This window comes from Marmota marmota, unplaced genomic scaffold (assembly GCF_001458135.2).
Source record: "Marmota marmota marmota unplaced genomic scaffold, marMar, whole genome shotgun sequence".
Classification (NCBI taxonomy): domain Eukaryota; kingdom Metazoa; phylum Chordata; class Mammalia; order Rodentia; family Sciuridae; genus Marmota; species Marmota marmota.
In genome coordinates, this window is record NW_026000026.1 from 49,636,056 (window position 1) to 49,650,545 (window position 14,490).

Consider the following 14,490-nt stretch of genomic DNA (forward strand, 5'->3'; position numbering starts at 1 on the left):
AGAGGGACCATTTTTAGCTAATTTAAGCAAAAAAAAAAAAAAAAAAAAAACATTTATTGGAGGGAATTTATCTTTCAACATCTATTTATACTTTTAAGTTTTCAGATAATTGTTAGAATTGTTTATTTCATTTCACATGTATTGGTATTGTGGTCACAAGTTCTAACTTTTGAAAAAACAAAGTTACATAAGAAATATCTATCAGCCAGAGAAAACTAACAAACTGCAAAGTAGTCATATAATAAATAATAGTTAACAAAAACAGTTGTAATTCTAACATCCCCAAAGAATTATCCTAAGATTTTGTACCCACCAAATTTCATTGCACTATTTCAAAGTTATTTCAATGCATTTTTTTTCTTTATAGGAGAAAATTTATCATTGTCTGTTATATTCATTATATTTTAGTCTAAATCTATACAGTTTGATACTAAGAAATTTTATTGTCATTAAATGGGCAACTGGCATATCTTTAAATAGTTATATCCAATACCACTGAGTCCTAGAGGAAATGGAAATTTTTATATTTCTTCTTTTGTACACCAGATTGGAGAAGACTCCCAAGAGAGATGATGCCCAGGAAAAAATGCAAAAAAGGTACATTTAGTAGCAATAGTAATGCAGGTAGAAGGTTGTTGCTTAATTATGTTAACAGTATTGTCAACCTGAAGTTATGTTCAGTGTTCTGAATGTTTTTTCTTAAAATACATCTAGCATTTTGATTGTTATGTCAAAGCTTTGTTTTTGTAACTATTATTGATTTTGGGGGGGGGTTGTTTAGTTGTTGTCCTTTTTTCAATTTTGGAAATTTTGTGTGCTAGGAGAAACTTTTCAATTATATAGACTTTTTCATTTGTATATCTACAAAATTTTTGATGATTATATTGGCTACAGTGAAATATTATACAACTGGGAACCTGTAAAATAGAATTATATTGTATATACAAATATCAAAGTGTATGTTTGCATTTTGTTTTTCTTTAGTAATTCCATTCAGTAAATAATTGAGTATTTGCTATTGCCGGACACTGTGCTGAGAGGAATAAAACACAGAGCACTGTGGCACTATCTATGCCTTCCTGGAGTTGCCAGTCAAATGTAGAAAAAAACATTAAATGACTGCCTTCATTGGGAGGTGTGGGAAGGGTTCTTCTAAGAAAAGGAAGTGGAGTTGATATTGAATGATGAGTAGGCGTTTACTAACATGAGGTGGTTGGAGGGACATGGACAAAGATCAGGTTGTGAGAGAAAATCATGAATTTGGTTCAGAGATATTTTTTCTGGTTCCTTTGAGATAAACAGAAATATTTGACCATGTTGTGGGAAACAGGGGTGTGGACCTAGAATGGAGGTGGTAGTCATCAGCAGAGAGATGATAGTTGAAGTTGTGAGAAGGGATGAAATCATCTAGGATGCAATTCGATAATTAAGAGGAAAGAGGGCCTGAGCTTGGAGTAATGCCAACATTTAATGGACTGGTAGAGGAGATTGAATCAGCAGAGTGAAGAAGTAGAAAGAGAGGGAGAGGTGAAACCAGAGCCACAGGAGGAAGAACCTACAATTGGGAAGGATATTTCAGAAAGTGGTCAGCAGTGTTCATGGAGGTTAAACAAATGCTGCAGAGAGGTCAGGTAAGACAAAGATTGAAAAACATCAGTTTATCTTTTTATATCAGTCATGGGTATCCTCAGGGAGAACTTTTTAAATGACTTGGATAGGTCTATATTGGAATAGGTTAAGCAGTAAGTGGGACCTTAGGAATGGAAACCTCTAGTGTAGATGAGTCTTTAGAGAATTTTGGCATCAAGAATGAAGAGAGAAAAAGGGAGTAGCCAGAGAAGTTAAGAATGGTGCACTTAGCAACTAAGAGAAGAGGAAATACCCGTTGCTTTTTTAAGAGCTTTATTGAGGTATAATTGACATATAGTAAAGTGCACAGTTTGAAGGCTACAATTTAAGTTTTTATGTATACATATGTGTAAAAACATATATATCTACATATATATATATAAAAGTTGGAAGTATTTCTATCTTATTTTAAAGTCTTATTACATAAAATATTTAGCTTGAATACAGAAAGTATGGAGATATCAGAATTATCTACTGTCTATTAAACCCTTGATTTTTTTTGAGGAAATATTTTCATAATAATGTACATGTGCATGAAAGATTCTGGCGATGTCTTCATGGATCATAAATCAGTAGTAGACTTTCAAGAGCTGAAAAAAAATGTGTCCATTTTAGAATTAATGTTTTCAAATATTTCTCAAGGACTGCTCATCCTTGGAGCTTTATGTATACATTAATCTAGTAAAATCTTCCAGTGTAACAGAATTCCATTTATTAAAAATCAAAACAATAACAAAACTTTCTTTTCCCATTCTGTTATAATATTTTTTATGCACATGGTGTAATTTTTTTGGTTTCTTCTTCATAGGCTTGTATTCTCCCTTTTGATGGCCTTCACTGATTTAGAGAAAGTAAACAGTACCAAAAGAGTCATAGGTGAAAAAAGGTTTTCTTGAAGAATCAGTTACTGACAGGTGTTGAAAGAAAGAGAAACAAACAAAATTTCAAATATATGCATACATTTGGCTATATTTGGGGGCAAAATAGTCTTTGATACTTCTCCCCCAATTATTCATATAGGATTAGGCATTATATAAAACCCAAATAATATGTAGCAAAAATGCTGAGTGGACTCAATTCTTTAATTGACTTCTTTTTCTTAAATATAGATTGGTGTGATTCTTTCTTTTTTTTAATGATTGTTTTTTATTTATTTATTTTTATGCCATGCTAAGGATTGAACCCAGCCTCATACTTGCTAGGAAAGTGCTCTGCCCCAGTTCTTGTAACTGACTTTTAGTTAACAAATCAGTAATTTATATAAGAATATTTACCTGACAATTTGTATAGTATCCATTTAACAGACTTATATATTATGAAATTAAATAATTTGATAAGTATTCCTTAGAGCAAAAGACTTCATGATATGAGTAAATCACATTCTTAGCTAATAGGTTTTGTCATTGATATTACAATATTTATTCAGATCTCATTCATATGCAATACTCTGTGTGCCACAGTTCATATTAAAGAGCTTTTGCCCTTAAGGAGGGCAGAGAAAGATAAAGATCATTACATCTGTCACTTTTGTTTGAGCAGACCTCACTAATACATGTTTGGGAGCTCTGAGCTCAATAACTCCTAAAGGGGTAATTTGGTATACCACAGTAAATTGTAATTCCGTCAGTTATAGGTCATTCACCACAATCTAAAAATTTCTTCTTCTGTAGGTTAAATGTTAATCTTTAATAAAATTACATCTTTCTAAGCCATGCTTTCTTCGGTTAACAAGTAATTTCTAGGTATTTAGTTTGATCTTGGAAAAGAGATGTAATACTTCTGATGATAATGGTACAATTTTTAGCCTATCATAATGCTTTGGTAGCTGGCAGAATTTATGTGTGAAATAATTCTATGTTCTATGCAGTTTCAGAATAGCCTTAGAGGCAATATTTTTATATAGGCAAAATAAATTATATATCCCAAATTAGAATGTTTAATTTATATGCTTTGAGTTTTGAGATTTATATGATGGATGTATTCAGTTTAACCATTTTACTCTTCACTCCAAATGTAGTTCTTTATTGTACCGAATAAAACCTCTTTCTTGTCTCTTTTACCATTAGCAAGTGCATATTTATCCAACACTTCTTTTTTATTTTTCAAACCTAGTAACTTTGCTTTGGTTAAAATGAAATGCTAATGACTGAACAGAAAGCTGCTGCAGATAAAATTTTGGGAGCATTTCCTGGTAATAAAGTGCTTCCACCTGAGGTAACGTTTTAGCAATTTTGTCCCTAATGGTACTAATTGCAAGTTCAAATTTTTAGTACTTAGTAAAAATATATCTGGCTACAGTCTTAAAATATATCTTATGAGGTGATTATCATTTGTTTTGATTGGACATTGGAGAGGTGTGATGATTTATTTTGTTTACTCTTTGAGAAAATAAATTCACTCTAAAATTATGTGACTGCTTCATGTGACATACTACTATACTATTCAGCATATGAAAAGGCACAAAAATATAATCATGGTTGCTGTTATAGAAAAATATGTTAACTGGTGGTTTTATTTCAGCAGACCCAAAATCCAAAAAGGCAAAAGATACAGACAAAGGTACTTCACTCGCTAATACTGCAGATGTTTTGAAAAAAATTGAGGTAGGGTTTTCTTCTTACTATAAAAATAAACTGAAAATATGTAATACGATTCCTTCTCACTTTAACCTTTCAGCCTTCTCTTACTTTTTTAATAAATGGATTTGGCAGAAGCAAGCCTCCACAAAAGCCAATGAGAAGGTTTGAACTTTGTTACCTGGGACGTGTGGAAGCCTCCCCCCTCCCCCCGTCCCCCACCTATCCTTCTTGACCACTTACCTGGCAAAGTACCTCAACCTCTACCACAGGCTTTCTTTTCTACCATATCCCTATTTTCCCCTTGTATTTGAATTATTTGTGGAGAGGAGAGAAACATGAAAAGGTTGCCTAAAATATAGTTCTTTCAAAAAAAATCTCATTTTTCCCCGTTAGTGTATATGTACTTTTTTAAATGTTTTTCCCCTCATGTCTTATAATATATATAGCAGGTTCTATTGAGGAAAAAATTGTATCTTATGGAATTAATTTTTTTTATCTTCTCTCTTTACCCCCCAGCCCCACTTACTTTTTTCCATGTCCCTGCCCCCAGTATGGGGGAATTAATCCAGGTATGCAATACTATTAAGTTATATCCCCAGCCCTTTTTAAATTTTATTTTTACACAGTCTCATTAATCTGGCCTCAAACTTGTGATCCTCCTGCTTCAAGTTAACAGTAAAGATACTATTTTAAAAAATAAATAGATAAAATAAATCAGAACGTTAATAGACTGAAAATTTGCCCTCCCATCCCTCTCCCAGTCATTTATTTCCCTCACTGTTGACTATCAGTGTTTTTTGTATAGCCTTCCAGAATATTTTTATATATAACAAAAACAGAATCTCCCTTTTTAAAGACAAAAGATAGTATATCCCAGTCTTCTGCATCTTCATTTTATCACTTAACAAAATATCTTGGAGGTGGTTCCATATCAGTCTGTATAGAGTTGCCTCATTCTTTATTATTATTGTTATTATTATTATTATTAGTTGTTCAAAACTTGCCTCATTCTTTTGTTGACTGCACTATAATTCAATTAATTATTGACTGTATTAATTCAATTAATGCTGGACATCATGTTTCTTGTAGTGTTTCACTATTATCAATAATGATGCAATGAGTTCATGTTGAGTATGACATTTCACATGAGTAGGGTAGATTTCTAGAAGTGGATTTGTTGGGCCAATTGTTTTGTCTACATATAAAATGATTAATTATTACCATGTTGCTTTCCCTGGAGTTTATACCAAATTACTCATAATATCAATGTATGTATTTACCTTTCATTGATGATGATAATAACAGTAAGTTACTGAGAACTTACTATGTGCCAGGCTCTTTGACAAGCTCTTTACATGCAGTATAACCTTAAGAGTTTGAAACACCAAAAGAGAGGTGGGTATTATTATTCCTTACTTACAGAAGAGGAAGTCAAACGTGTAAACACAATTACTTGCCAGATCAAGCTGACACAGTTACTTGGTGGCAGAAACTCATTTTTTTGCTATTTTATTTCTTGGCCCATACTTGAGCCTGAGATAACATGTCTGGAAAATAAAGCCAGAGGATTGATAAAGGAATAGCAATAACTGTCAAGCTTAACTGTGGTGGAATGATAGATGAGATTGCAGGACATCTAGCTTATACTGATTGAACACAGTTCTGGCTGCTCTTAAAGCCTCCTAGAAAAAGTTGCTGCAATGACTGTAAGAAGCTATAGGGAAGATTAATCTGCACCTCTGGGTGTGGTTTCTCTTCAGAACAAACTATTTTCTTATTCTTTACATTTAATATCATTTCCAGAAAACAGTGTTAAAATTGGAGTTTTAGATCTAGATATCCCAGTGAGTTAACAACTTTAATATTACAAAAGCTATTTCTATTTGATTCTGTGATTGTTCATTTGTTCAGCAAAAGGAGGTTCAAACTGATTACAATAGAATACCCTTATATGGGGAGGTAGCAACATACAGTCAGATCTCATGAATAATCAGCCAGCAATAAACTGGCATATAAGCTTCTTATTTCTGCATGACATAGAGGGGAGGTTCTATGTGGTGCCTGTATAGTATTTAGGATAGAACAACAGTTCTCCATACGTAAATGAACTGTCTTTGAAATGATTTTACATTATATTATTATTTTTTATTCTTAAATATTTAATGTAATAAGCTTAGGTAGTTAAATAACATAGAAGAGAAAATGGAAGCTACCAAGCAGAAGGGCTCACACCGGCACCTTAACCCAGAAGGAGGAAGTATTGAGATAAAGTGTGTGACTCTGGAATCACTTTTTAACAGAATGTCATAGAACTCTTATGTTTGTTAATCTACTTAAGTGCTTTATGGGTTTGCTTTGAGTCTGTGGGGTAGAAAGATGAAGGTATTTATTTAAAGATATTTGAGATGGCAGTAGTAAAAATGTAAACTTCCATATCCCTATGTCACACTGAATGTTCTGTATTTAAAAAATATTTTCCATAAACTGGTTAAATAACTGCTAATTATGAAACAATGATTAATAGCTTGTTTTTTTCAGAAACAGTAAATACCTTGCACAGAGTTAAATTAATATAGCACAATTTCCATTTTAACTACACAAACTTATGCGTTTCAGTCCTTTTTTATTTATGGTCTGATTGAAATAGAAAAGACAAAATGTCATTTATTAATTAGTATTAACACAGTATCATATATATGTGTTTTACAGATGTTTTAAAAGATCTATTTCATCTGCAAGTATTTTGTTTACTTGTAATTTTCTGAGAACATTGCCAGTTGGAAAAATCACACACATTATAATGCAGTAATAACTCATAAGGCAACATAAAAGACAGTATCAAGATAAATCATCTCATGTCTATTACCTTGGTCTTATTTGTTGTTCCTGAGAGGAGTGTGTATACACAGGAAAAGGAGAGCTTGCTTACAAATTTAATCTACATGATGTCCTCTCATTGCCTTTGATTTCTTTAACTTCAACTTGGATATAATTAAAAGGATTTTAAAAATAAATATTTAAGAACCAACAAAGAAATAGCTAAGTTGTGACCATCTCAGATATAACAGGTTTTCTGTTCATATGTAATCTACAAAGCACATATATTGTGAAAGAGATGGTGTATTTGTTGATGGATAAGTGTTCTAATTACTACTTAAGAATAATCATAAATTGGTGCTGGAGTTGTGGCTTGGTGGTAGAATGCTTGCCTGGCATGTGTGAGACCCTGGGTTTGATTATTCTCAGTACCACATATGAGTAAATTAATTAAATAAAGATCCATTGACAACTAAAAAATGTTAAACAAGAAAGAATAACAAATTAGCTAAAATAAAGCCTTCAGTATTAGTATTAATATGAAATTATTGTTATACTTACCTTCTAGAAAACTTTTGAATTTCTAACATTTTTGCAAAGTGAGCAATAGTACAATTTAAGAGAGAATGACAGTAATAACAACAGGTCTTTTTTTAATCTAATGAAGAAAATCATTGGTAGTCATAATAGAAATACAAATATGCAGTTTTAAAGTAAAGTTTATATTCCATGAGAAAGTAGCATAATGATTTTTACCAAGTGGATAAGTGTAGCCATCAGGCAATCAAAACTTTCATAATTTGGTTTCTCTCCTTTGTTTCCTATCTTAGAGTTGCTAATGATCACTAGCGTTGATTGTGATCTGAATTTTTAATCTCCAGATATATTATAAAGTCCTGCAAATGTGAAGTAAACAATGAAGAACAAAACAGAGATAGACAGGGATAATCTGTGATTAGGATACTTTCTCCCAGAATGACACTGTGGTTTTCAGCAGTCTCACTTATAAACGAAAACATGGACAATTTGAAATATTACCATTACATTCTTTTTTTTCTCCTTTTATGTTAGAAGGGAAACAAAATAACATTCTGAAAGTTTTTCTCTATAAACTAAATTATGTCAAATGTTTTAGAAGGAGGAGGGATAGAAATCATAAAAATAAAGCATTGTGCATCAGAGCTGACAAACCCAGCATTACCTAAGATCCAACTATTAAGTTACAAAATCAAAGAAATACTCATGTAATTATAGGACAGTGAGTGCTTCCTTTCTTGAGTCAACTCATGGTTTCCAACTCATGGTGTGGAGGTAAAATGGGATTAGAGGAAAGTATGTTCTCTTTAGGCTGGGCTGGGAGGTCAAAGTCTAGAGCTTCCATATAAATTAATGAAAGTCACTTATACCAGGAATTGGAAAAGAGAGGTGATGGTGAAAAATCAGATGAGGAAAATGAAGAAAAAGAAGGAAGCAAAGAGAAAAGTAAAGAAGGCGATGATGATGATGACGACAATGAGGATGCTGCAGAGGAGGAGTATGATGAAGAAGAGCAAGAGGAGGTAAAGGTCTATTGGGGGAGAGTAACAGTTACCAACCATAAAGATTGTCTAATAAGTAATCAGATGTATGGTATGTAATTAAAATCAGTAACCAGCTTGATAGGAACCAGAAGTATATTGTTGTCACTGGCATCAATTCCTTGGTATCAAGAGAATTATTATAGCACTGAAATGATAATCATGCCAAACTGAAAGATAAAATAACTTCCTACACAGGTTTGTAAGTGGAATTCCATAAATTAAGGCAATTTATCAGATTAAGTACAATTAACTAATCTTAACAAAAATTTAGTCAGCCATTTAAGGTAGTAGAGTAAGGTAGTAAGGACTCCCTTCCAGACCTGTATCCATACAGATCTGGAAGGGAGTCCTTATAGTGGTACCATGACAGCATGGACATTATTAGAGAATATTGATGGTTTAGTTTCAGGTGTCTGGCTTAATCAGGACTCCATGTTTTGGATTTGGTATTTCCAATTTTTAGAAACATGGTGCATTTCAAAAACTGGAGTTAATCAAGTTTATTGGTCATAGCCTCTTTGCAACTTTGTCAACACTTCATACAACAAGCCTAGGCTAAGAGTTTCTGGTGAACTTCATCTTCAGTCCATTTTAATGTGGTTTTTTTTTTTTTTTTTGGTACCAGGCATTGAACACAAGGGTGCTTAACCATTGAGCCACATCCCCAGCCCTTTTTATCTTTTTTATTTTGAGATAGGGTTTCGTTAAGTTGCTTAGGGCCTTGCTGAATTACTGAGGCTGGTTTTGAACTTCTGATCCTCCTGCCTCAACTTCCCAAGTTGCTGAGATTACAGATATATGCCACTGTGCCCAGCCATTCCATTTCACCTTCTTTTTACCATATTCTGAATCTTGTCTTTACCTGAAACAGATCCAAATGTGAAGACTTTCTGTTTTTATTATTTTGCATTACATTTTGTATTTTTTGAAATTTCTATTGATATAAATGGAGAGATTGGATTTTTATGTTTCCAGTGGTTAACTGGCTGCTAAGCTCATTTGTTAAATGATTTGCTTTCCTCATTGATTTAAAACTCTGCCTCTGTCCATTATTAGATTGCCATATTTACTGCAGATGTGTGTCTGAACTCTTTTTCCATTGATCTACTTCTGGAACAAGTTGGCCTGTCTTTCCTGCTTCCCTTTTTTGTCAGAATTTTCCTGAGTGTTCTCTTTACTCTTGCAGATAAATTTTAAGTTTAAATATTTAAAAATTAAACATGTTTCATTTGTACCCAGCTCTCTTTCCAGATCACTCTTCTCATTGCACTGTGATTGAGACTGCTGATACAACTGATCCTTAGTCTCCTATTCTTGGTTCCTGTTTTAATTTCCTTCTCTAAGGGGCTTAATCCTTGCTTACCTTTCATTCTCTCGCCATTACTCTGTCTTATGTTTGGTCTCCCAGCACAGTCTCTAGACAAAAACAGTCTTTGATCTTTTCTGCTCTTTGCTTCTTCTTCTCTTCAGACCTATGTAGTGAGCATTTCTGAGGAATCACAAATACTAATGCCGCTAAATAAAATAGTAACCACACTTTGTCAGCTAACATATTTCCTTTTTCTCTTGTTAAATTACTGCTGTATAATTATTTCAGATAATCTTTGTTCTTCTCACTTCTTTACCACTTTTTCTTGCACTCTTGGCAGGTAATAGTTACTGCATATAGAAAATAGAGCCATTAGAGGAAATTCCCTTAATTTCATATTCTCTGTCTTCAAACTCAATGTCTTACCTCTTCCTTTGCTTTTTTTTTATCAGTGGAAGAAATTCCCTTCACCCTATTTGGTGCTGATAATTCTGCTCTTTTTTTTTTTCAAACCATAAGCCTCAGGTCATTTCCCTTTCCATATTTTCGATATCTTTTTTTACATATTTATCTCTCAGTATAAAATGTTTCCCACATTGTCCTTCCAACTCTCATGCTGTCACAAAGCTGCTTCAGCTGTCATCATTTGCTCACCTCTCTCCCCCATTGAGCATTTTTTAATTTGATTTTTACCTCCATGTTATTCAATTTATTGCTGTGAACTCTACCACAGACAAAATTTAGTCCTTATTTCACATGGCTTTTCTGAAGCATTCAACACTTGGAAAAATTGTGACAACTCTTTTTATTCTAATATTTTATTTGTTCTTTTTAGTTATATTTTACAGTAGAATGTATTTTGACATCTTACACATTATTCATGGAGTATAACTTCCCATTCTTGTGGTTGTACATGATGTGGAATCATATGTGAACACAGGAAAGTTATGTCCAATTCATTCGACTGTCTCTCCTATTGCCATCTTCCTTCTCTTCCCTTCATTCCCCTTTGTCTAATCTAACAAACTTCTACCCACCACACACACCCATTTATGTGTGTTAGCATCCACATATCAGAGAGAACATTCCACCTTTAGTTTTTTGGGATTGGCTTATTTCACTTAGAATGATGGTCTTCAGTTCCATCTATTTACTGGCAAATGCCGTAATTTCATTCTTCCTTATGGCTGAGTAATATTACATTGTATATACCTACACCACATTTTCTTTATCCATTCATCTGGTGAAGGGCACCTAGGTTGGTTCCATAGCTTAGCTACTGTGAAGTGAACTACCATAAACATTGATGTAGCAGTGTCACTATAGTATGCTGATTTCAGGTCCTTTGGATGTGTGCCGAGGAGTAGGATAACTGGGTCAAATGGCGGTTCCATTTTAAGTTTCCTGAGGAATCTCCATACTGCTTTCCAGAGTGGTTGCACCATTTGCATTCCTATTGGCAATATATGAGTGAACCCACATCCTTGCCAACATTTATAGTTACTTGTATTCTTGATAATTGCCAGTCTGAGTGGAGTGAGATGAAATCTCAGTGTAGTTTTAATTTGCATTTTTCTAATTGCTAGAGATGTTGAACATTTTTTCACATATTTGTTAACTGATCATATCTCCTCTTCTGTGAAATTTCTGTTCAGTTCCTTTGCCCATTTATTGATTGGGTTATTATAACAACTCCTTTAAGACATTATTTCTTTTATTTTAATTAAACAATTAAGAAGACTGTGGGCATCTACTGTACACCAGACATTGTTCTAAGTGCCAAGGGAAGCATGGTTGCTGCCCTTTCTTTTTGATATATAATGCTTCTCATTTTTATGGTTCTTATACTTTTTTGTAGTATCTTGAGTTCTTCCTACTAGTCTCTGAATTGTAGTAGTGTGATTATACTGGTATTGTAGAAAGCTCAGTTGTTTGGACTAGAAGGAGCAGAGTGTGGATCATAATTCAAACATGTTGCTGTCAACCAGGTCTCCTCAGCCAGCAATAATTTTGTCCTTTAAGTGATATTAGTTAGTGGGCATGGTGGTGCATGCCTGTAATCCCAGCAACTCAGAAGACTGAGGCAGGAAGGATTGCAAGTTGAAAGCCAGCCTCTGCAATGTAGCGAGGCCCTAAGCAACTCAGTGAGACACTGTCTCTAAATAAAATATTAAGAAAAGGACTGGGGATATTGCTCAGTGGCTAAGTGCCCCTCGGATCAACCCCCAGTACAAAAAACAAACAAAACAAGACAAAACCAACATTAGTTAAAGTCAGGAGACAGTTTTGGTTGTCACAACTAGCATATGAGTGCTACTAGATTCTAGTGGGTAGTGGCAATGTTCTGGACAACAGTGATTTTTGGAAAAGTCCACTTGAGTTGACTGTGGATCACATCTGGATTGAAATTAAGATCTCCTCTTACAGTGGATTTAAACTGTTTTGTGCAGTATTTTGCTAAAACCCAGTGCAGAGTTCTTCTTGAGTCCCAGTATTCATTGTTTTTGTAAGTGGGTACATATAACTCCATTTTATTAAAAAATTAAACAAAAGCGAAAAGCTTCTTCAAACTAATAAATGAGGTATTTTGAGTGAGAAATTGAAAAGAGAACTCCATTAAAGCCTTTTTCGATGTAAAGTTATCCTTTTTGCTCTTTTTAGCTACTAATTATTTAGTTGAAAATTTGTGGCATTAATTTACTCAATGAATTGTCAATTTCATGAGCATTTTGTTTTGAAGGATACAATTGAACAAATTATCTGTATAATACCTATATATTAAATCAAGAAAATATAGACTTTGTTCTTTAATTTTTTTTTTTTTGTAGTTGTAGATGGACAGAATGCCTTTATTTATTTTTATGTGGTGCTAAAGATCAAACCCAGTGCCTCACACATGCTAGGCAAGCACTGTGCCCCTGAGCTACAGCGCCAGCAAAAACTTTGTTTTTATTCAAGGTTTTTAATATTGTAATTCAAGAAAAAAACAAGGATCAAATGAGCCATCAGTTTCAACAGATTCTGCTACTTTATTCGTATATCAAAAGAGTATAATTTCTCAAAATTATCTCATTCAAACCACTGAACATAGTTGAAGGAAGTGCTTATGTCTAACAACCAAGTAATATACACTTTAGGGTACTAGAGTTGCCCTTCCTTACTCATTTCTACTTTTATGTATCAGTTGTCTTGCTTACATTTCCACACATGCATGTGTACTAAGGTTATATATAGAATTATGACTATTTATATGGTGGTCTCATTTGAACTGTCACCCTTGCCACATTCCTTCCCAGAACAAAGGCTCTGGGCTTCAGCTAGGTTTCTAGACATTTCTGAAGCTTGGCACCAGAGAAGCCAGGCCAACTTTCTGGACTGGAAAAATCCTAATAAGCTCGACGTAGACACTTATGTAGGTAAGTCAAAGTAAGGAGATACCTGTCCATGCATTTGGCAGATACATGGTATTTTAAGTTCACTAAACGATGTATCATCCCACTAGGGAAAACTGCTTTAGATATATCTACTGTGATGAATTGGCCAAACCTTCCTGTTGTCTAAAGTAGTTGGTGCCTGAGAATACTAGGAAGTGGTGTCTTGAGGAAGAAAGTAGCACAGGCAGACATGTATGAAAACTAATGTGTCTTTTAGAGATTTTTAAAAAGCAAAGACTCTTCTTGTAAGCCTGTTTTATTTTATTACCTAAATTTGGTATTTATAAACTTAAAGGAACAGTCTACATTGTATTCTTTAATAATAATGTTACTACTTTTTAATTTTAGTTTTACTAAGAAATATATCATTTCACTTAGGAAAATGACTACATTAATTCATATTTTGAAGATGGAGATGATTTTGGTGCAGAAAGTGACGACAACATGGATGAAGCAACCTATTAGCCATAAAATTTCTCAAGAAAAAAATTAATGATAATATAGCTTCTAAGCAGTTGGACAGACTTGATTTATGTTTTGTTGAACAAATATTTGTTACTGAAATAGTCATAATTGCTTTTATACATTAGTTACCTTTTAAATTTATCTGACACTCTGACATTCCTCCTTAACAACTTTGCCATCCCTCTTGTGTATGTTAGTGGATTTTTGTATTATTTGGATTTGATTATGCTAAAGAGTTTTTGCATCTCTTAATCTATGTATTCATACATACTTGAACAACTTGTTCTTGTTTAACTGGTCTTTTTTGTAAAATTATTAGTAGTTGTAATGGATTTCTATCACCTGAAGATGATTTAATATAGCACATGGAGCACTTTAAAAACAAAGAAACTTGAAAATTATCTTTTACGTGCTATGTTCTATACTATTACGTTATGACTCCTTAAACCTGCCTGGGCTCTTAAAGTACAAACTTATAAGATTGGAGGTTTTATGATCAAAAACATACATGCAGGGAAAAATGTCAGTCTGATCTATTTAAATTTCACATTTCACATGTCAGCCAGTACAGAGAGGCTTTCATTTGGGATGAATATTATAAATACTTGAATTTGGGGCTAACTTCATACCATACAAAATATGAGTTAGTGATCCTCTGTGGTTAAGTTTGACATGTT

General features: G+C 33.4%; 1 protein-coding gene across 3 annotated transcripts in view; it reads left to right on the top strand.

Annotated features, from left to right (window-relative positions):
• Nucleotides 1-14,046, top strand: part of Polr3g (RNA polymerase III subunit G) — a 36,202-nt gene extending 22,156 nt beyond the window's left edge. For 2 of the 3 annotated variants that reach the window (XM_048811395.1, XM_048811393.1), the window contains 4 exons: nucleotides 547-597; nucleotides 4,150-4,232; nucleotides 8,435-8,584; nucleotides 13,727-14,046. In XM_048811395.1, coding sequence (XP_048667352.1) covers nucleotides 547-597; nucleotides 4,150-4,232; nucleotides 8,435-8,584; nucleotides 13,727-13,813 — 371 coding nt within the window. In that variant the 3' untranslated portion in view covers nucleotides 13,814-14,046. The remainder of the gene's footprint in view (nucleotides 1-546; nucleotides 598-4,149; nucleotides 4,233-8,434; nucleotides 8,585-13,726) is intronic. The other variant, XM_048811396.1, reaches the window with a different exon arrangement.
• Nucleotides 14,047-14,490: the final 444 nt, after the last annotated feature.